Source organism: Neovison vison, chromosome 3, assembly GCF_020171115.1.
Source record: "Neovison vison isolate M4711 chromosome 3, ASM_NN_V1, whole genome shotgun sequence".
Lineage (NCBI taxonomy): Eukaryota > Metazoa > Chordata > Mammalia > Carnivora > Mustelidae > Neogale > Neogale vison.
In genome coordinates, this window is record NC_058093.1 from 8,510,502 (window position 1) to 8,532,406 (window position 21,905).

General features: G+C 40.2%; 1 protein-coding gene across 4 annotated transcripts in view; it reads right to left on the reverse strand.

Annotated features, from left to right (window-relative positions):
• The window catches only part of STK17B (serine/threonine kinase 17b), a 36,443-nt gene extending 16,609 nt beyond the window's left edge, over nt 1–19,834 (reverse strand). Inside the window, exons 1-2 of one of the 4 annotated variants that reach the window (XM_044241202.1) lie at nt 19,751–19,834; nt 3,605–3,771 (exon numbers count right to left, since the gene is read on the reverse strand). In XM_044241202.1, the coding sequence (XP_044097137.1) occupies nt 3,605–3,726 (122 nt within the window). In that variant the 5' untranslated portion in view covers nt 3,727–3,771; nt 19,751–19,834. Of the gene's footprint in view, nt 1–3,604; nt 3,772–6,464; nt 6,501–12,191; nt 12,212–13,537; nt 13,793–19,750 lie in introns of those variants that run through there. The other 3 variants (XM_044241201.1, XM_044241203.1, XM_044241205.1) reach the window with 3 other exon arrangements.
• Between the last annotated feature and the right edge of the window lie 2,071 nt (nt 19,835–21,905).

Genomic DNA, 21,905 nt, shown 5'->3' on the forward strand with positions numbered 1-21,905 from the left:
CAGGAGTTATGATGCACCTACTACAAGACCATATGCCGTGATATTTTGTGTCCTGTGCTTAAAGCATTTATATTTTTTAAATCTTTTTTAGGATTCCAATAACATTTTACATATATATTCATTAATATACTGTTAATTACCATAATTATCAGATGACTTAGGAAGAAAAAAGTATTTGTTTCCCATTATAAAATGTTAATTGTGGTTTAGAAGTATAAAAACAATCTTTTACATACATTATGTTCCTACGTCAAATTTAACAGAAATATTTAAGAAAATTAAAAACCCTTAACAATAATACTTAATTCATACCCTAAAAAGGCAAAGCTGGCTAGATTTCCCAGCAGTGAAAAAGTCTAGTAGTTACCCTTCTGCATTCTAGAACAGACAATAAAATGTGAAAGGAGGGGGGCAGGGTAAACCAAAAAGGAAGCTGACGTCTATTTCTGCATCTGCCTCACCCTTCTAACCACAAGAAGTCTTAAAGAACCTTGCCTTGGTTGGGGGAGGGGTGGAAAAAAACTTGCCCAACATGTTAAAAAACAGGAACAATGTTAAGTTTTTTGAGAACAGTCTAAAATAAACTGTAAACTTTTACATATTTTCTTTTAGTTTGCTAGAACTATCTTGAAATTAATTAAAAAAAACAGGGGATTTAGAAAGATCAACTTGACTTATGAAGAAATTTGTAGTTCACTACATGCTTGAATTATGTTTACATACTTTAAAATATAAAGCCTCAGGAAAAACAATATTATAATCCTAATTTTCGTTTTACATTAGTATTGTATAGTAAGATTGGTAACAATATTAGAAGAACTTAAAGGAAGTTATTGGTCATGAAAAATCATGATTTCTAATTGATTAAGTTTTACTAATTAGAAATATTTGAATTTACCACATGACTCATTAGACCATACCAATTTAAAGAATAATGTTAGGTCTCTTTCCTAAAGATATTAGCAAACTGAATATTAGCAAACTGTATTTGTTTTAATAAGATTCTATCATGAGTTTTTGCCTTAAAATGTTAAAAAAATATACCTGATTCAAGTTTATGCTTGTTATGATAGTACTTCATTTATAAAATCATTTAAAATTATTAACGTTGTCCTCCTCAAAGTTTAAGTTCTCCAAAACTCCCAAAGTAAAAAATATATTTTGTAGACTTTCAAGCCACGTTATCCCTATTTTGCAAAGTTAGTTTAATAAATGTATGTACATATACCCATCAAAATAGTAATTTAGAAATATAAAAAAGAATACCCTTTAATGTGTGTACTGTTCAAGGCTTTCATAGTCAGTTATCTGTTCAAAACAGTTTCCCAACATTTGTGCAATAGAAGGAAACTTGGGAGAAATCTAGTCTACCCTCTCTTCTTAATGAAAAGGAAATCACACAACTAAGTGTATCACACAGCTTTAGATCCAGAGAAAAGACAGGTTGCTGACTTCCAGTTTAATGTTTTTTATTAATACAATATATATGGTATATATTTCACATACCCGTTTTTAAAAAAGGAAAGAAAACTCCTAAGAGAATCTTAAGCTACCTCAATAAAGCTTTACAGTAATCTAGATGTTAAGATATTGACAACAGTATCCACTCTAGGCCTTCTTAAGACTGACAATGAAAAATACGAAGTGGTCCAGAGGAAGGTAGCTAGATCAAAGATGGCTGTCTGGAAATTAGGTCATAAGATGAACAGTTAAGGAAACTGGCAGTGTTCAATCATATTCAAATCTCTGAAGGATTTTTCACATGGACATTACATGCAGGTACAAAAGAAGAACTATGTCTATTGGGTAGATGTTAGCAGAGCAGAAAACAGAACCTTCTGTGCCTCCAAGGTACCCACAAAATGGAACAGACACATTATGAGGTAATGAGTTCCCCATCACTGCAGCATTCAAAGTGAAGCTGGAAAAACAGCTTGTCAGGAAAATCGTAAGAAAGACTGCTGCACAAAGAATTATAGTAGAAGACCACTGACCACCCAAATCCTTCCAATGCAAAGATTCTATAACTATTCCATATAAGACATAAGCAACTAAAAGAAACTGATTCCTCCTGTTAAAATGCAGAGAAATAGGGGCGCCTGGGTGGCTCAGTGGGTTAAGCCTCTGCCTTCAGCTCAGGTCATGATCTCAGGGTTCTGTGATAGAGCCCCGCATCAGGCTCTCTGCTCAGCAGGGACTCTGCTTCCCCGTCACCAACCCCCCCCCGCCCCCGCCTGCCTCTCTGCCTGCTTGGGATTTCTGTCTGTCAAAATTAAATAAATAAATAAATAAAATAAAAATAAATAAAATCTTTAAAAAAATAAAATAAAATACAGAGAAATAATTACAGATACAGAATTAAATTATTTCTTAGAAACATTCTGGAAAGTTTGAAAACTGTATCTTTCAATACACCATTAAAGCACCAAATATTTTGCACATAAAATTTATTAAATAAATATACTAGGAATTATGAAAAATGCTTTCACCTTTAGTTCTTAATTTAATGAAGTACGTATTATCAACCTTATTTGCAAACAAAAGACTGCACCCAACATCTGACAAGTCTAGGACTTGTCGTTACCAGTCACGTAAAAGATCACCAAGAACAGAATTACTTTTCATGGTTCAGTCAGCTTTTATTTCCACACTGAGACTTTTAAATATAAAAATCAATCATACTATCTTCCTATACATCTATCAACACAAACATGGACACAGGAAACCATATTAATTTAAGATAAGCAAACATCTGTCTCCAGAACTAAAATCAAACTGAAGATTGAAACAGATCACCATCTTTCAACTCTTTGTTAAATGTCTTTAAAGTTCAAAGATGTTAAACATTTAACAAATAACTCAGTATATTTTTACAACGTGTGTATATATTTAAATGGCAATGGTCTCATAATCTCTGGTCACCCTTTGGACTTAACACTGTAGTTAAGCCGAAACAGATCAGTATTAGTGTTAAGTACAGTGTCTTACCTACAGAACACACATTCTTCATCATACGGAATTATATTATCAAATATGAGTTAATTCTTTTTGTTTAATTTAGGGAAAAAGAGGAAGACACTCTCATTTATGTTTTTAGCGCAGCACAATATCCTAGGAATTTAAAAAAATTTTTAACAAAAATTGATAGCATTCTACTAAATACTTCACAATTAGATTAACTAATTTAATCCTCATAACAACCATGGAAGGCAGATATAATTATCTTCATTCCCACTTCTCAGATGAGGAAATTATAGTACTAAGAGGTACAGAAATTAAATTGAAGTCACAAAGTTTGGAAAGGGCAGCGCCCCGATTCGGACTAGGCAGTCTACTATTCTAAGCTGTTTCCATGCACAGCCTCCAGTGAGAACCGCAGCCTCCTCTCAGGGCTCTGAATCTGGTGGGATATATCATAGAAGCTCACTAACTCTCTAGAGAGTTGATTTCCAAATCAGTTAAGACTAGACCTTTATAATAACAGCAGAGATGATGATTTTCTTTTTAATCATTTTTTAAAACCATCAAGTGAATTTTATAGAACTATAGACTGAGAAATCCAAAATTTAATTTAAACAGAAAACACATTATAAAGTTTCCTTACCGTCCCAGCTCTTTAGATGTAAGTGTATAAAAATTATTAAAGTTTTCCATTTTCATTGGAGTTTGAGGAGTTGTAGTTAGCAAGCCTGAAATACTTCGGCAATCAAACCTTCTCCGCGACATGTTTGATGACTCCCAGATATGCCTTCTTTAGTCACTTATTTTTACCTATTTAAGAAAAGAGAAGACACAGGATATAACTTAAATGCAATTAAGAAAAAAAAAAAAGATGTTATCTCAGGCACACAGGATGTACATTATATTTTACAGCTCCATATTTAGCTATAAGGTACAACCAAAAAAAGAAAGGAAGAAAAATAGATAAATTGATTTAAATAGCACATTCTCTCTCTGCCTGCTTCTCTACTTGTGATCTCTCAAATAAATTTTTTAAAAATCTTTTAAAAAACAAAGGGGGTGTCTGGGTGGCTCAGTGGGTTAAGCCTCTGTCTTCTGCTCAGGTAGTGATCTCAGGGTCCTGGAATCGAGTCCCACACTGGGTTCTCTGATCAGCAGGGAGCTGCTTCCCCATCTCTCTGCCTGCTTCTCTGCCTATTTGTGATCTCTCTTTGTCAAATAAATTAAAAAAGAAAAAAAATTTAAATAGCACATTCTACCCACAAGGAAGGTGGGGGGGGGCGGAAAGCATACACATAAATTCTATTACCTTTATTGTACTTGAACTAACTTACTGATTTTATTTCAAAATAAAACTACTATAAAAATCTTCAAGACCTCTCAAATTCTTAAAAAATAGTTATAATTTTAATACAAGCAATCATTCAATTTCATTTTTAAACCCTCGTTCTTTAAATTTATATCTTCACATAAGATTTTAACATAGCAAGGTAATGATTATTCATTTTAAATTTAATTTTACATAGCCAAATTTGGTAATGAGTTCACATTTTGTGAGTTATGTTACTGACTTCTGAAAGACTACAAGAAATAGAACTTATTTAACAGACTATCTACATTTCAATATTAAACTCAAGCTTTCATAAGTCTTTTTTTCTTTCGATAGAACCAAGCTCTATAACTTTGTTGGATAAGCTAATGACCATATACAAAGCCTTATTCTACAATTCTAGATCTTGAACTCATATTTACCTGCAACTTTGTGATATTTACATGTATTCAGTTTTAACAACAAAACTACCATTTCATGAATTCATATAATTGTAGACTATGTATTTTATAATAGTTAGGACTTCCTGCTATGGGTATCTAACAAAAGGCCCAGTATTAGTCTTCTAGCACCCTCTTTCAATAGCCCCGTAAGGCTTTTGTTGTTTCTCTGCCACATTTTTCCTCCACTTATTTCCTTGACATGTACTGTTCTTTATCTTCCTAAATTCAAATGACAACTATATTCAATTTAATAAGCAATGTGATAACAGTTTATTGTTTTCAGTTTCTATATTTTCTTGGTTTTATTCTTAAGTCGACAATTTTCTTCCTCTAAATCTGTTGATCTTTGGAGAAACGAAGACCTAAGTAGTTTTGGTGTACATTTCTAGCAGTCTATGGGTTGCCGAGTAGCGTTCAGAAAAATGGCATTTGGACCGAATCACAGCTGGGTCTGAATCCCATTTATCCATCACACCAGCTATGAGATCTTAACTAAACTATTTAAATTCACTACTGTTATGGAACAATTGTGCCCCTCCTCTCAAAATTCACATGTTAAAGTCCTAGACCTCAAAATGTATCAGTATTTGGAGTTAGGGCCTTCAAAGCAGTGATTAAGTTAAAAATGAGGTCATTAGGGTGGACCCAAATCCAACAGGACTGGTGTCCTTACAAAAAGACATTAGGCCACAGAAACATACAGAAGGAAAACCAGGTGAAGACACAGGGAGAAGAAGGACATCTGCAAGCCACAGAGAAAGGCCTTAGAAGAAACCACTCCCACCAACAGCATGACCTCAAATTGCTACTCTCCAGAATTATGGGAAAATGAATTTCTGTTGTCTAAGTCACCTGATCTGCAGTACTTTGTCATGGCTGTGTGGGAAACAAATATAGTTACTTTAAAAAAAAAAAAAAAGAAAAGAAAAGAAAGAAATATTTCAGATGTACAGGAAAGGATACAAATATCCTAATAAACACTTGCTTTTTCAATCTCATTGTTCTGTCATATCTCATTTAAATTAAAAATAAATAAGACAACACAGACGCAGCTAAAGTTGGTCCCTTTTTTCCACACGCAGTTTATATTCTCACTAGCACTAGGTGGGAGAGCTTATCATTTCTTTGCCAACATTTGTCCCAATAGGCTTTTAACTTTGGCTATTCTAGTGTGATGAAGGGAAATGAAATTTTGATTTACTTTGCATTTCTTTAATTACTACTGAGGAAAGCTTCAATTCTACTTCCTCTAAAGTATGGATTATAATAGAATCTATCTTACACAGCTCTATGGATTAAGATTAAAACACGATGTACTCAAATAGAATGACACTGGTACAGTGCTAACCATGAGAGTACATCATGATTCTTCAGTAAGTAAATATTGTTAATATTCTACCTAAAGATACTCTCTACACTGTCCTGGCTGTTGGTAAGAAGTTGTACTGTTTCCATATACAAAACTCTCACCACAGGTTAAGTTAAACTCAATTCTTAAAATTCGGCCCTTTTTTGCTGTGTTTTGATAAACTATTTGGGTACTTACTTAGATCTGATGGCATGCAATTACAATGGTCATATATTCCTCTCAGAAAAATCAAAATAGTCACCAATTTCTATGCTCAATCTACTTTTTTCCGGGTCATCTTTGGATTTTGACAATTTTTTCCATGTCTGCTTATAATTGCATTTGTATTATACATACATATATACAGAAATAAGGGATGTACCTATATCATGGATACAAACTGGGCTACATTCCCAACACTGTCCATCAATCAGGCCTTGGGAAATATAAGAAATACATGTTAAGTTCAATCATAGAGACAAAGTATAAGCTCTTGATTCTGAGATATTCACTTCATCTAGATTCTAGAATCTAAGATCTTTATCTCATGCTATAAAATATCAGCTACAAAGTGATCTACTCATAAGAACTCTAACAGAACTAATTTTTTGAGTATTTTCTGCTCTCAAGTTCACAAAGAGTCAATATGGATCTCAGATGTAGTGAAAGATTCATGCTCAGTGAAATAGGATTTATAATAACGAAAAAACCAAACTTGTTCAATAAATGAACCCCAAAGTCCAAAAGTGTTTAAATATACCTAAATAATAGGATACTATATACTCAAAAATCATGCTTTCAAAGACTGTTTTTAACTCCTATAATATTAAGTGAAAAAAGGGAGACAGAAAAAGTATATACACTATGATAATTTTGTGGCAAAAATATAAAAACAAATAGAAGGAAAGACTGGAAAACTAGGACAAAACGTTAACAGTAGTTATCTCTGAGTGGGGGATTATGGCAGTAGTTATACTTCCAGGTATTTAAAGTATCTACACTAAGTAGGTACTACTTTACTAATGGGCAAATAATTAGCAAATACCCTTGGATAAAAAAGATGGCTGTGTATATATATGGCTAGACTCTGAACGCAGAAACTTACCCAGTTGCAACAGCAAAATATATCTCTTTACACATTAAGGGTTTACTTGGCTATAGGTTCAAGAGCCATTATTGCTCAATTTTTTTAAGGCTTCAGAGTTTCCTCTGCATTTATATAGAGCAGATGGCATTCACTATCCAAGTAATATGTCAGTTCTAATGCAGAGACCATATAAGCATTCAGGGTAAACACCAAACAAGAATTAATGCCTTGTTTAATACTGGATAGAAAAGACAATTTAAAAAATTCTGAATTAATGTTATAGTTACAATTCTATATAATGAGTAAGAATTTGTAACTTTAAAATATACACCTTTATTATGAGTATTGCTTGTGAGAATCTAGACTTATCCTGGGACCCCCTTCCCTCCCAAAATCTAAAATGTGATATCCAAATATACATATAAATATTGTTTTATAATACCTATTATTAGGTTATATTAGAATGAAAAAGAGCTGGCTTTTATAAAGTATTGATAAGATAATAGTAAAACAAATAGGGCCTTGTTAAATCAAGCTACTTGAAAGTATTTCCTAACACTGCACATTGTCTCGTGTTTTTAATTTTTTACCCTAACAAATTTTCCTCCCCTTACATGTACTGTCGGTTATCATAATGCTGAATATACCCACAGGCATTTTTATGACTCTAAATGTAGCTGAAAACAGCAGTGGGCAATCAGCAGTTCTTTTAAATACATGTAAATAAAAAAAAAATCATTTTTTGAATTGTGATAATTTTACTCTAGCTGGGAATATGGTGAAATACCAGCTATGTCTCAGAATAAAGAGCAAGCACATTTCTGAAAACAGAACATTACTGTTAAAATAACGGTATTACAGACTGCTTAAGGCATACCTATAGCATCCTGTACGTTTATTTTCCTTCTATTTACTGAACCTGAACAGGTTACCCCAGCCTAGATATTTTTCCATCTCTTCTCCTTTGGCCAATTTTACTTATAATGGAGCATGAATGTTACACTTTGTCCAAACCCTCCACAAACATCTGGCTGCCCGTCACATAAGGTTTAACCCTTGAGTACATGAAGGTTATCAGTCAACCCTCTCCTCTGTGTATCTTCCTGAATTTCCAAACAATTTCTCTTTAACTCCAACAATTGCAGACCTTTTGTTTTCTATTAAATTCACATAACTGATTCTAAATTCCCAATATGTCTCAATCTATTTGAAATTCATTTCATAACACTTTATTAGGCTACACTAATAAAATCTTAAGGGACTTAGTAGGTAAATGTGTTTGTGTGTGTGTATAGAGGTACACAAAAATCAGGCATTAGAAACAGTAAGAGGGTACTAGAAGGCAAGATAAAATTAAGCTTCCAAGTATACAGTACCTCGAACTTATTCTCAAATATTTTTCTTTTATTAATTCCCATCACAATAATTACAGTAAGAATTCAGATATGGATCGGTGAAGGAAGTAACAGAGAAAATGTTAGGCTTGATATGGACCTTAACCTACTTGAAGGGAGACAGCACTGTGATGTGATTTGTAAGACACAACAGTCCCTGTAAAACCTTTAAATAGCTCTATTTAAATATTTAAAAAATATTCATCACAATATTCATTTAGAAGTTATCAATAAAAATGTTTTACAGAAATAGGATATAGCATATACAATATATGAAAACATCTAGAGAATTGTCTGTTTTGATCGCTTCATTAGCTACCCAGTATCTATAACCAAAGCCCTTACTGCATGACATACAAAAGGTTTTGAGGCCAGGTACATACCAGTTTCATTTCCTGCCACATTCTTTTTTTTTTCCCCCTCTACATCTCTGTTCTACTTTTCTGCCTGAAATGTTCTTTCTACTTGTCCTTAAATGGCTAAGTCTTCTCATACACCCTTCATATCTCAGCATAGAAGGTCACCTCACCCAGGAAGTTTTGCCTAAAATTCACAGGTTGGTTTAAACGCCTCTCCTTTACCTTTCAAACAGGAGGAATAGGACGACCCTCAATACACTTCTTTACTTCAACGTGTAACATGTTAGACAACAATTCTCTTTAGTGTCTAAAGGGCAACAACATATGTTTTTGTGTCTAAGTCCCTAATGGGGTATCTGGCACCCGGTACGAATTTTTTTTTAATGTTTCATGAACTGAGTTATAAGAATTATGAAATACAGCAACAAGAGTTTTTAGGTGAATCTCGTATCTTCAAGGGTTCAGCAAAACTTGAGGTTCATCTTGAAATTATAGCATTGGCGCTTCAAGCACCTTAGTCTCTGCTTAATCAGTATTTGGCTAAAAAAAATAAAAAATGTTCTGAATTGTTATTAGAGAATTTCAGTTCTAAATGGGATAGCCATAAAGCCTAGAAATATGGATAACAATGTTTTATCATATATTGTAACGTAATACCAACAGATCATTTGTTTTGTATTTACCTGTCTTTCCAGACTAGGTGACCACCCGTTTTTTGTGAATAACAACTTCAGCTAAAAATATCAGTATTTTAGGGGCGCCTGGGTGGCTCAGTGGGTTAAGCCGCTGCCTTCAGCTCAGGTCATGATCTCAGTGTCCTGGGATCGAGTCCCGCATCGGGCTCTCTGCCTGCCTCTCTGCCTACTTGTGATCTCTCTCTGTCAAATAAATAAATAAAATCTTTAAAAAAAAAAATCAGTATTTTAAAAGCTATCTTATTCAAGAAATTCAGATATCTGTCCTGCTAAGGACTGACAAATCTACATGATCATGAAATAAATTCAAAAAGCAACAGCAAATGAAGAAAGGCACAAGACTAGGGCACCTGGGTGGCTCTTAAGCATCTGCCTTTGTCTCAGGTCATGATCCCAGGGTCCTGGGGTCCAGTTCCCAGCTCAATGGGGAGTCAGTCTGCTTCTCCCTCTGCCTCTCTCCCCTGCTCATACTCTCACTCAAATGAATTAATAAAGTCTAAAAAAAAAAGAAAGGCACAAGATTATAGGGAAACAACTCCTTTGTATGTCAGCATTTTAGAGCTACCAAGTTTTCCCTAGGAAACGGAGGAACTGGAGATTTATCTAGCATCCAACAACATAAGGAAAGAACTTTCTGCTAGTGTGGCAGAAGAATCCATTTTTAGTCACTGAACAGAAATAAAGGTATTATTGTAGAGATAAGGATGAAGATGATTTTCAATTTCCAGGAAGAGACTATATTCCTTCTACTAGTTGTATTCTAAAACAGGTTTTGTTTGTTTGCTTGCTTCTAAAGATTGAATAGGAAGTCAAGAATTTAATTATTTGAAAATCACAAAAGGAAGCCAGCTAACTAACTCTAGCCCAGCCAGTCAGTATATACAACCCAAGGGCTGAAGTTCCAGGTAACAACCCCAGGCCTGATTCTATGCCTTCCTTCAGAAGGAAAATTAAACCCTGTAGCTGTGAACCAGGATAGGAAGATGTTGAAAAACAGAAATAAAGTGGACCAACAAACACACAGTGCTCGTCGTTCATCAGATGGAAAATTAAGTTTCTATCGTAAAATAAAGTACTGTTTACTGACTGCACTGCTGAAGTGCTGTTTATTCAGTTGCCATTACAGTAAAATGGGATATGATCCTTTAAGGATTTAAAGATGAAACTACCATCTCACCGTTAATATCAAAATTTTTAAATGCTCAAAGTATAACTATGCCTTCTTTGGGTGAAGAAGTTGCAAAGGGTCAGGGATGCACTGAAATACACATATAAATGTTAGACGAAACTGATTAATTTAGATGTTTAAAGCAGCATTGAAGTTCAAGGTTAAATGTTATTGGAAAAAATGATAAATAAATCAAAGAAATTTTTAAAAATTTAAATAGGTCTTGAAAATTGCAGCATCACCACATACATTAAAATTTTAAACTTAATTTATAAGCAAATTTGTTAATTTGAAAGAGTCAAAGAAATATCCTTTGAAAATAACCTATCACAAAATATAAACTATTTAAAAATAAAATCATAGAATTTTGTCATCAATATGGTGGCAAACTAAAGCAACTAAAATACTTAAAGTTTTCCCAAGGGGAAAGGAAGTACATAAATAACTGTTAATGTTTCCCACAGATTGCAAAAGAATTCTTTAAAAAAAAAACAAACAAACAAGGATCAAAATCCTTTAAAAGCAGTAAATCTAAGAGCACTGTTCTTAGCTGCAAATTTTATACAGGAAATATGCACTACAATATATTATACATGCAATTTTGAGACAATTTTAGGATTTAGTGAAAGTGTTAGGAATTGATTTCCTTGATTCATGGATTTTAAATTAGGTCTCTTGAGTACAACAAATTTTTGATAAGGATGGTCTCTCATAATAATCAAACGTTCAAAACAAAGTTTTTGAAATATGTATAAGTATTTACTTAACACCAGAAAAGCACTGCCAACACAAGCTTAAAAATAAAATTGTTTGATTAGAAACATGCCATAAAATGCTTGTGTCTTGGGGCACCTGGGTGGCTCAGTGGGTTGGGCGGCTGCCTTCGGTTCCGGTCATGGTCTCAGGGTTCTAGGATGGAGCCCCACTTGGGGCTCTCTGCTCAGCGGAGGGCCTGCTTTACCCCCCACCCCACCCTGTCCTGCTGCTCTGCCTACTTGTGATCTCCTTCTCTCTGTGTCAAATGGATAAATAAAATCTTTTTTAAAAATTCTTGTGTCTTCTTCAGATTTGTTATTAACGTGCTGCCACGGTGATCAATTAGTCAAGGTGTGACTTTCCTAGAAACTGATTCTGTCTTAACCAAATTGGAATTCGCTACTCAGAGTACAAGAGCAACTACAGCCATTCTGTCCACACACACAAAAGAAATACTTTAAAATTACTACACAAATTTTACTTTTAAGACTTAAATATATTGCCATGTAAATATATTTCCCTTCAATTTTAGACCCATAATTTAGTAAATAATCTAAAATGCATACTATGTATCTCAAATATAGAACTTTTAATAACTCCACGTATTAAAGTATCAGAAAATTAAAAAAAAAAAAAAAGAAAAATCTCACCGAAGGATGGATGGGGAAGACAGGTCTTAAATGAGGGCACTGTTTCTATGGACCAACTTTTTAAAAAAAATACAAAGTTCTACGGTGATGTTATTTAATAAAAACAGTAGAGGTAGTTGAAAACTACTTCTGGACCGTTCCCGGTACAGCAATAAAACAGCGTATCAACGAGAAAAGAAGGTGTACCCTCCTGTCCTTTGACGAGCCCGCGCCGGTGGGTCCCCGCGCGCGGTCGCGGACGCCGGCCCCGCTCGCCCCGCGCCCAGGCCCACCCCGCGCTCCGCGCACGCGTCTCCGAGACCGCGCTTAAAGGGGCCGCGCCCGCGACCGCCACGGCAGGCCCCGCGCCGCACGGGTCCCGGCGGTGAACACGACGCCGGCCACGCCGTGACTGAGGGGACTTGGACCGGCCCCGGGCTGTATTTTTTAAGTGTATTTTTCCTTCCTAATTTTACTTTGCAAGTCTGTGAGCGTCTCCCGGCCCATCACCGACGGGGGAGAGCCGCTGCGCGCGGCCGCCGGCACGCGGTCCCCGCCGGCTTCGCCTCCGCTCATCCCTCCCGGGGAGCCACCCGGAGCCTCCGCCTTCCCCGCAGTACGACAAAGAGCCGCGCGAACCCCCACAGTCACCGCGGGGCTGGGCTGTGTCGCTTCAGGGCGGCTCGTGCGCACGCAGGGGCTTTACAGGGCGTCAGAACAACACCGGGTCGCTGAAGTTTACCGAAAGGACGGACACTCGTCCTCTCTCTTCGGGGCTGCACGGCGCCTTCCCGAGCGGCGACGGCACATGCCCCACGGGACGAGCCCCAACTTCGAGGGGACGGAAGGCAGCCGCGAGCGGGACGCGTCCACCAGTCCAGACGGCAACGCGCCCCGTGGCCACCACAGCTGTGCACAGGGAGGTCAGGGAGGACCACATCGACGCGACGTGGACAGGGGCGCGGGCCGGCCACGGGCGACGGGAGCCCCGCGGGACGCGCCCGGGGGCGACGGCGCACACGCAGGCACACACACGCGCACACACTGAGGGGGGCTGCGAGGACCACCGCACGCCCCAGCCCCGAACCCCAGGGAAGCCGCGAGGCAGGACTCCGGCCGGGGCGGCCGGGCCACCTGACGGGCGGCGGACCCGAGTCCATTCCATCAGGCCGGGATCCGGGTTCTGAGGGGCCCCCGAATCCGCCACGCCGCCGGCATCCCTCCTCCGGACCTCTCCCGCGTTAGGGGGCGAGGAGGGTCCCCGTACCCAAGAGGAAGGGGGCGGGCTCAGGGATTCGGAGTCGCAGCCCGGAGCCCACCCACCAGCCGCGGCAGGACCGCGGTCCCGCGAAGCGAAAGGCACTGACCGCTCGGGCCGCAGCAGGTCCTCTCGGGGCTGCCCCCTCTGAGGGGGCTCCCGTCCCGCCCCGCGCCGGCGGCCACCACACGACTGGTTCTCCAGCTCTAGCCCAGTGAGGCGCCAGGTAGCTCCGAGCGCGGCAGGACCCACTTTTACTCTTCTGGACAGCGGCCCACAGCGTGACCTGTTCCCCTGTGAGGTGGCTCCCGGCGACCGCAGGGCAGACGCGGACCCGGACTTACAGTTGAGGTTTGAAAACTGCAGCCGCGTTGCGGGGCCGTGCTCTAAGCCAGACCCCACCCCCGAGGCCGAGAGAGCCAATCCGAGCGCGCACAGAGGGCGGGGCTGTCACGTGACGGCTGGGGCGGGGCGCCGGTCGCGGCGCGTGCTGAGGGGCGGGCGGGGGGGGGCGGTGCCCAGAGCCTGAGGGGGTGTGGCCGGTGCGGCCGGAGGCCGGGCGGAGCAGGTGGGGCACAGGGGTAACCGCGGCGAGGGAGGGGTGAGACCGGCTCTCGCCGCCGGGGTTGAGCCGCTGGCGGCCGTAACTTCGACCAGGTGCTCGGTTCGCTGCCTTCAGAGCCGTCAGCCCGCGAGGCGTGAATATGTGCACACTGGAAAGAGGAAGAAATAGTCCCAGCGGCTCACTCGTTCCCAGACTTCTGGACCCACCGGACACGGGCTTCCTGACCCTCCCGAGTCCCCTTCCCGACGACGTGACGCCCCCCGAGAGCGGAGACCCAGTTCGCGTCAGCCTGGCCAGCATCAGCACCCCTGGGGGTTATGGAGCCCGAGCCCCGCTGCCGCAGTTGGCCCGAGGAAGCGGGGGCGTCCTGAGGCCGCGCGGAGGGCGGCGGTCGCGAGTCTGCAGAGGGCGAGCTGCTGACCTTCCGTGTGGGGCGCTAAAGCGAGGGACGAAAGCCCGCGGCGGCCACTCGGGATCCGTCGCCCCTTGAAGAGAATGAAAAGGGCGACGAGTTCTGTGCACGACACGACTGAATTTTTTAAAAAATATGTATAATCTAGGATTGGTTGCAGAGTATATTGACAGTAATTGGAGAAGATGACTAGGAAAATCCATCGGGAGAGAAAATATATCAAAAGAATAACATTCGGGCAATATTTATTTACTTATTTAAGATTTATTTGTTCTAGAGAGAGAAAGTGTATGAGCGTGAGAAGGGGCAGAAGGAGACGGGAAGCGAATTCTCAAGCAGATCCCCGCGGAGTGCCGAGCCTACCTGGGACTCACCCAAGGACCCTGAGATCATGACCCGAGACAGAATCAAGAGTCAGCTGCCTAACCAACGGAGCTGCCCAGGGGCGCCCGGTCAACGTTTAAAGAGGAGGTTTTCTTGTTCTATCCCAGAAAGCCAAGCAAATTCCCATGAAGCCATCTGTTATCTCTTCCATACTGTATTTTTCTAAGATAAATGCATAAAATGCCTTATAATCATTTAATGAAGTCTGCTTGTTTTTACTTAACAGATTCATCCCAATTTAATGTGTCACTTGGAGAATGCTGCTTTTATCTATCAAGTTTCTTGCTGCTAACAATTGAACTGACCAGAGAGGTCTGTGGTTAGCATGGAAACAAACAACGGAAAAGCCACATGCTGAAATGGACTTTTCCGCTATCAGCATCTAAGCGTTCACAAACCAATAAGACTTTTCCCATTTTTCTTTTACGAACACTGGGGTGGCATCCCAGAGGTCTCAGTACCAGCACTGGAAACAGTAATCTCTGGGAACCACAAATATCATCATAATGATTTTGGGTTTGTGTGTGTGTAATGCTAGAACTCCTCAATTACATTTGATCAATTGCCAGCTCTTAATCTCTATACACTCAATCTACTTTCTCCTCTGTCACCAACCCAGTCCCATGTCACTTCACACCTAGAGGAGGACCTTCCTCCATCACTGCTTTAAACCAGCCCTCCTTACTCACAAGCCCTGGGCTCTAACCATCAGCTTCTAGAGGATCTTTTCATATCTTGCATTTCCTGCTCCTGCCTTGCCTCCAGATTTTCACCGTCTCATCAGCACCTGTTCAGCAATTTCCAACCATAAGAAGGCTTCCCTCTCCAGAAATCAGAAATCTTTGCTGATTTCTCCTTTCCACTCTCAGCCTGATCACCTCTTTACCTTATTGCTTAGTACAGGGCTCACACTGTATTTTTTCCATATGTTTCTTTTATGCCCCTAAATAGATTCTTAACCCTTGTGCCTAATGTCAGATTTTCCAGCTGAGATTTAGCACATTATCCCAAAGAGATTCAACTACACTTGCGGTTCAAGTAACAGGGACTTCCTGGTGTTGAGAAGTGGACTGTGCCATCTGTGCCTTACAGTAAAATTCAGGAGTCAGTTATGTCCCTCCATCCAATCGCATTTACCTAAAGTCATTCATAACCTTATCAAAGATGCATGTTTTGTTCTCATTCCTTTGAGTAGGAAATCTTCATGTGACCTAATGGTCATTTTGTGGGCATTGCGTCTGACCACACAGTTCATTAAATTGATCCTCAGATGCCACATACTGACCACAGATGGTGGTTGCTATGGGCTTTGTACCTGCCAAACCCGTATGTTGAAGTCCTAACCCCCAGCACCTCAGAATGGGACTGTATTTGGAGACCAGGCCTCTAAAGAAATAACTGAGGTAAAATGAGATTATGTAGGTGAGAGGTAATCCAGGATGAAGAGACTACACCAAAAACAAAATGAAAAGGCACCCTATTGAAACGGGAGGAAATACTTGCAAATCACGTGTCTGGCAAGGTGTTAACATTCAAAATATGGAAAGAGCTCGCACAACCCCATAGCAAAAAACAATCTGATTTTAAAATGAGCAGTAGATCTGAATATTTTCCCAAAGAAGTCATACTTGTGGCCAACAGGTAAATGAAAAGATGCTCAACATCACTAATCATCAGGGAAATGTAAATCAAAACCACAATGAGATGTTACCTCATCTGCCAGTCAGAACGGTGATTATCAAAAAGACAAAAAAAGAGCAAGATGTGGGCAACAGGGGAACCTGTGTGCACTGTGTAAATTGGTACAGCCACTATGGAAAAGTATAGAGGGTCCTCAAAAAATTAAAATATGACAACTATATGATCCAATAATTCCGCTTCTGAGTATTTATGCAAAGAAAACAAAAACATCAACTCAGAAGGATGTATTCGCTCCCATGTTCACTGCAGCATTATCTACAGTAGCTAAGATACGGAGACATCCTAAGTGTTCGTCAGTGGATGAATGGCTAAAGAAATTGTGATACATACACAACATAATACTATTCGGTCATAAAAAGGAATAAAATCTTGCCATTTGCAACAATATAGATGGACCTCAAGTTGAAATAAATGCAAAGTGAAATAAGACAAACAAGTACCCTATGACCTTACTTATATGTGGAATTAAAAGCGAAATAAAACCAAAAAACCAAGCTCCTAGATAAACAACAGATTGGCGGTTTCTAGAGATGAGGGGTGAAGGAGGTAAAAGAAATGGGTGAAGGGGTCACTATGTTGTTCCACTTATAAAATAATTAAGTCATGTAGATACAATGTACAGCATAATGAGTATAGTTAATACTGTATTGCATATTTGAAAGGTGCTAAGAAAATAGGTCTTAAAAGTGCTCATCACTAGGAAAAAAATGTATTGGTAACTATGTAGGGGGACGGTTGTAGACTAGATTTACTGTGGTGATTATTTTGCAATGTACAAAATATCAAATCATTATGTTGTATACCGGAAACTAATATAATATTACCTGTCAATTATGTCTCGATTTAAGAATAATTCTGAAAAGAGAGATTACAACACAGCCTGAGGGGTGACCCAGTAAGGAAAACAATGAGAAGGCTGTCACCTGCGAGCCAGGGAGCGAGGCCTCAGCGGAAACCAAACATGCTGACATCTTGATCTTGGACTTCTAGCTGCAGGACTGTGAGAACATCATCTTCTGTTGTCCAGGCCATCCATTCGGAGCTGATGGTTACGGAAGCTCCGGCAGGCTGATACAGCGGTCCTGCCAGGCGCTGCCCATGAATCACCGTCCGTGACCAGGCCTGGGGGTCCTTTCTGTTCGCGCCACGGTATTTGCCACGCCGTGCCCGGGAAAGCGACCCTCCCCCATCCCACCAGGTTCATCGCCAGAAGCTGAACACATACGACAGAAGATCTCTGGACTTAGCCTCCCTGATCGCACAGTTATTCCCTACAGATGCCCAGGAAGATGGAATTTTACATGGTGAAGAAGACCCAAATTTAAAAGTCCTGCCGTGGACACATGCTCCTTCTGAAGAAAGCCTTCCCAGTCATTACTGTGTCCTGACCCTACAGTTCGATCCATGTGGCAAGAACCAAATAGACGCTACTACCTGTCTCCAGCTGGATAAGCCAGAAAATTGTTGACCAGGCTAAATTTAGGCGGCAAGACACAGTCGGAGGGGCAAGACACTCTGAAGGGGCTTGGCTCGAACCTGCACCCAGCAAGGGGACTCAGGCTGTGTGGACACAGGCTGGTCCACAGGGAGGGAGGAGTGCTGGGTAGGTCACACTGCATTAGCCATGGTGCCTACAGCCCATCCCAGTCTGGGGAACACTGGGGACCGCAGAGTCCTCACGTCCCCTGACTCTCTTAAACCCTGTTAGCAAAGGTAATTGGGGGAAGTCTTTCCTGATGAGAGTAATGAGTCAGACTGGTACAGAGCGATGCTATTCTTTTCCTCAAAGGGTGATACTAGTCTTTTTTCCAAAGTACCTATGACTGATGATCTAGGTTGCCATTCAGACCACCCACCACACCACAGCTGATAGAGTATAAACTCCAAAACCATCAAAAAAGGAATATCATGCAAGCTGCATATGTCTTTTTTTTTTTTTTTAAGATTTTTATTTATTTGACAGAGAGAGCACAAGTAGGCAGAGAGGCGGGCAGAGAGAGCGGGGGAAGCAGGCTCCTGCTGAGCAGAGAGCTGGATGTGGGACTCTATCCCAGGACCCTGAGATCATGATGGGAGCTGGAGACAGAGGGTTTAACCCACTGAGCCACCCGGACACCCTTGCATATGTCATTTTAAATGTTCTAGTAGTTACATTTAAAAAGTAAAAAAAAACCAAAACAGGTGAAATTAATTGTAATATTATATTTCACTTAACCTGGTATATCCAAAATATTGTTATGTAAATATGTAATCAATATGGCATTATTTTTTTAAAAAGATTTTGTTTATTTATTTGACACAGAGAGAGAACACGAGCAAGGGGAGGGGAGAGGGAGAAGCAGGCTCCCCACTGAGCAAGGAGCCTGATGTGGGGCTCATTTCTGGGACCCTGAGGTCATGACCTGAGCTAAAGGCAGATGCTTAACCCACTGAGCCACCCAGGTGCCTCTCAATATGAACTTATTAATGATATTTTACACCCTTTCTTCTTTCATATTGTCTTAAATCTGGTATATTTCACACCACACATTCCAATTTGCATGTGAAATTTTCATTGGAAACACTCTATTTAGATTACACAAAATTTACTGTTGAAAAAAGAAAAATCACATCTGGATGTTGTTTCAAACACTGAAGTTTTCAGTAACTGAATGCAGTATCAGTTTCTTAATTCAAAGTTAATCAAAATGACATAAAATTGCGATGCAGTCACAGCAGCCACATTTCAAGTGTTCCGTAACCACATGTGGTTGGTGCTACTGCATTGGACAGCCCAGGTCCGGGGGCTAGACATGTGCCTTCCAATTGCTTCTAAACCTCAAATTGTCTAATGGGGTGCTAGGCACACTGGAGGTGCTCGAGTTATCGCTGGTAGCATCGGGGCAGTTGGAAACGTCAAAAATCCATTAAGACTCAGTAGCCCAATTCCCTTGTTTTAGAAGGGAGACAACCCAGAATGAGAGAAGGTAATGGGCTCGCAGAGGAGCACACAAATGAACTAGTTGCTGGGTATCTGCACAAGAATTGAGGTCTCCTGATCCTTAATCCCAAGGTCTTTCTACGTCATTGCCTCAGCCATACTTCGGGGCGGGGGGACGGAACCCAGATTTTAAAATCTATTTGAATAATCGCTTGAATGACGTGGGCAAAGAAATACTGATAGCCGAGTTGCAGTTGCTAAGCTGATAAAAACGTTCTAGACTCTCTCAGGGCTCCTTCCACTCCGTCTGGGGTCTGTCTAATCTGTCAGTCCCGCTTACCTCGGCCTGTCGCCGCGCGGAGCTGCCTCACTGCACATCCGTCTGTCTTGCCCTCCCCCAGCACGTCCGGCCACATTTTCTGGTCTGCAGCTGTCTTCTGCCAGCTGCCTACCACAATTTGCTTAATGTCGTGCTTCAGAGAATCCTTTATATTTGCAAATCAAAGCATTCAGCAGAACCTGCAGCAAAGTTGGAGAAGAGCTGCTACCCTCCGGCCATGAACAGAAGCCCGAGGTCCTGCCTCCTGGTAGCGGCGAGAGCGAGCGGAGGTTCGCGCGGCTGGGTGTGTGGCATCGGGCAGACCTGCATTCGTGTCTCGGTCCTGCCCTGTTCCGGTCGTGTGACTTTGGACAACCCTCAGTTTCCCCATCTGTGAAATGAGGATAATAATAATAGCTACTTCTGGGAGATTTAAGTACAACAGGGCACATGGAACCCGTTGCTGGACAAGGGTAGGCCCTCAGTTCCTGAGAGGTCGTTATGCCGCAGGGATCTGGGTGACTTGTATTTGGAGGGTTACGTAAACTTGGCTCACTCACAGCATCTTGTGACTAGAAAAATGCTTGAGACATAGTAGGTCCTAAGTGAATGTCTGTCTAATGACTTTATAAGATACTTATGGTTTCCCTCACCTCTTAGGATTGATGTTAAGAGAAATGTTTGGGGGAGGGGGATGTGATAAAGTCACTGATAAGGAAAGAGGAGAGGGAGGTGGCTGCTTCCGCCTTCAGCATCCCTGGGGTGGAGGCAGCCAGGTTCGAAATGAAGCTGTGGGATCGACAAATGTTGACGTCCAGGGCTGTGCACGATAAAGGAATTAGAGTCGCTCATGTCTAAAACGAAGCAGATATTGAGTAGAACAAAGCAATTAATGTAGGGTGTAAAATCATCACTTACTTGATTTGAGTAGATGAATGCCTACTCGTTCTCCCCCTAAAATCTCCTTTCTTTCTATTCTCCTAGGAAACCTCCTCTACCAATGGCATATTCCATCAACCGTGACCTGACGTCCCATTCCCCAGGCAAATAGTAAAGCTTCCAAGAAACTGCCACTGAATCAGTTTTCTTAAAACAGACAACAGTAGGTAAAGATAAGGCAGAGCCAACTTTTAACCCCCACCAACTCCCTTTGTGGGAATGGTCCTTGCCTCAACTGGCTTAAGGTGACATCATGAGCACTGAGAGGTCAATCTAGTCCACCAGCTGAGTACTTTCACGGCACAAAAGTGTTGGTAATTTGGGAAATGATAATATTAATGATTATCACAACAGCCCTAACACTTAACGATATGCAAAGCATCCTCGAGTTTTTGCTATAGTTAGTTTTACCTCTAAGTCTATAGAATAGCATTTCATAGCTTCATTTTCACACAAAAAGATGTAGGTATACAGCTGTTTAGAAACCCCCGAAAGGGCACATATTACTAGCTGTGAGACCTTGAGTGGGTAATAATATAGCCACGCCTCTTTTTTTTTCATCTGTAAAATGGAAATGATAATATACCCCGCAGGATAAGACTAACAATAGCTTATAAATAATGAACCCGACATTGTTTTAAATGTGATATTGGTGTTTACTCATTTAATCCTCACACTCCTATAAGCAAAGAGCCAAGTTTTCCTCCTTCAAAGAAAGAAAACTAAGGGACAGGGAAGTTACATAGTCTGAGTCACTACTGGAGTGGTCACCAGGAGAGCCAGGATTCAAGCTCGCCTTCTACTATCTGGCCCTTTACTGTGAGTATTTAATAGCTATGGTGATCAATAATAGAGTAGAGGGTTCTTGGGTATTTAATTCACCTTAGTGCCTGGAGTCCCTGATCTTTTCATCTTTTTGTTTCCTCTCACAACTACCATTTCAAAATTTTTTCATTTTAAAAATATAAATATAATATAAATAATATAAATATAAAATAAATATAATATAAATTAAATATAATATAAATATAATGGGAAAATATAATAAAATATAATATAAATATAAAAATAAATTATAAAAATATAAATATAATATAAATTAAATATAACTATAAATATAATATCCTATAATATAAATATTAAATATAAATAATATAAATATAATATAAAATATAATTATGAATATTATAATATAAATAATGATATAAATATAAAATATAATATAATAAAATAAAAA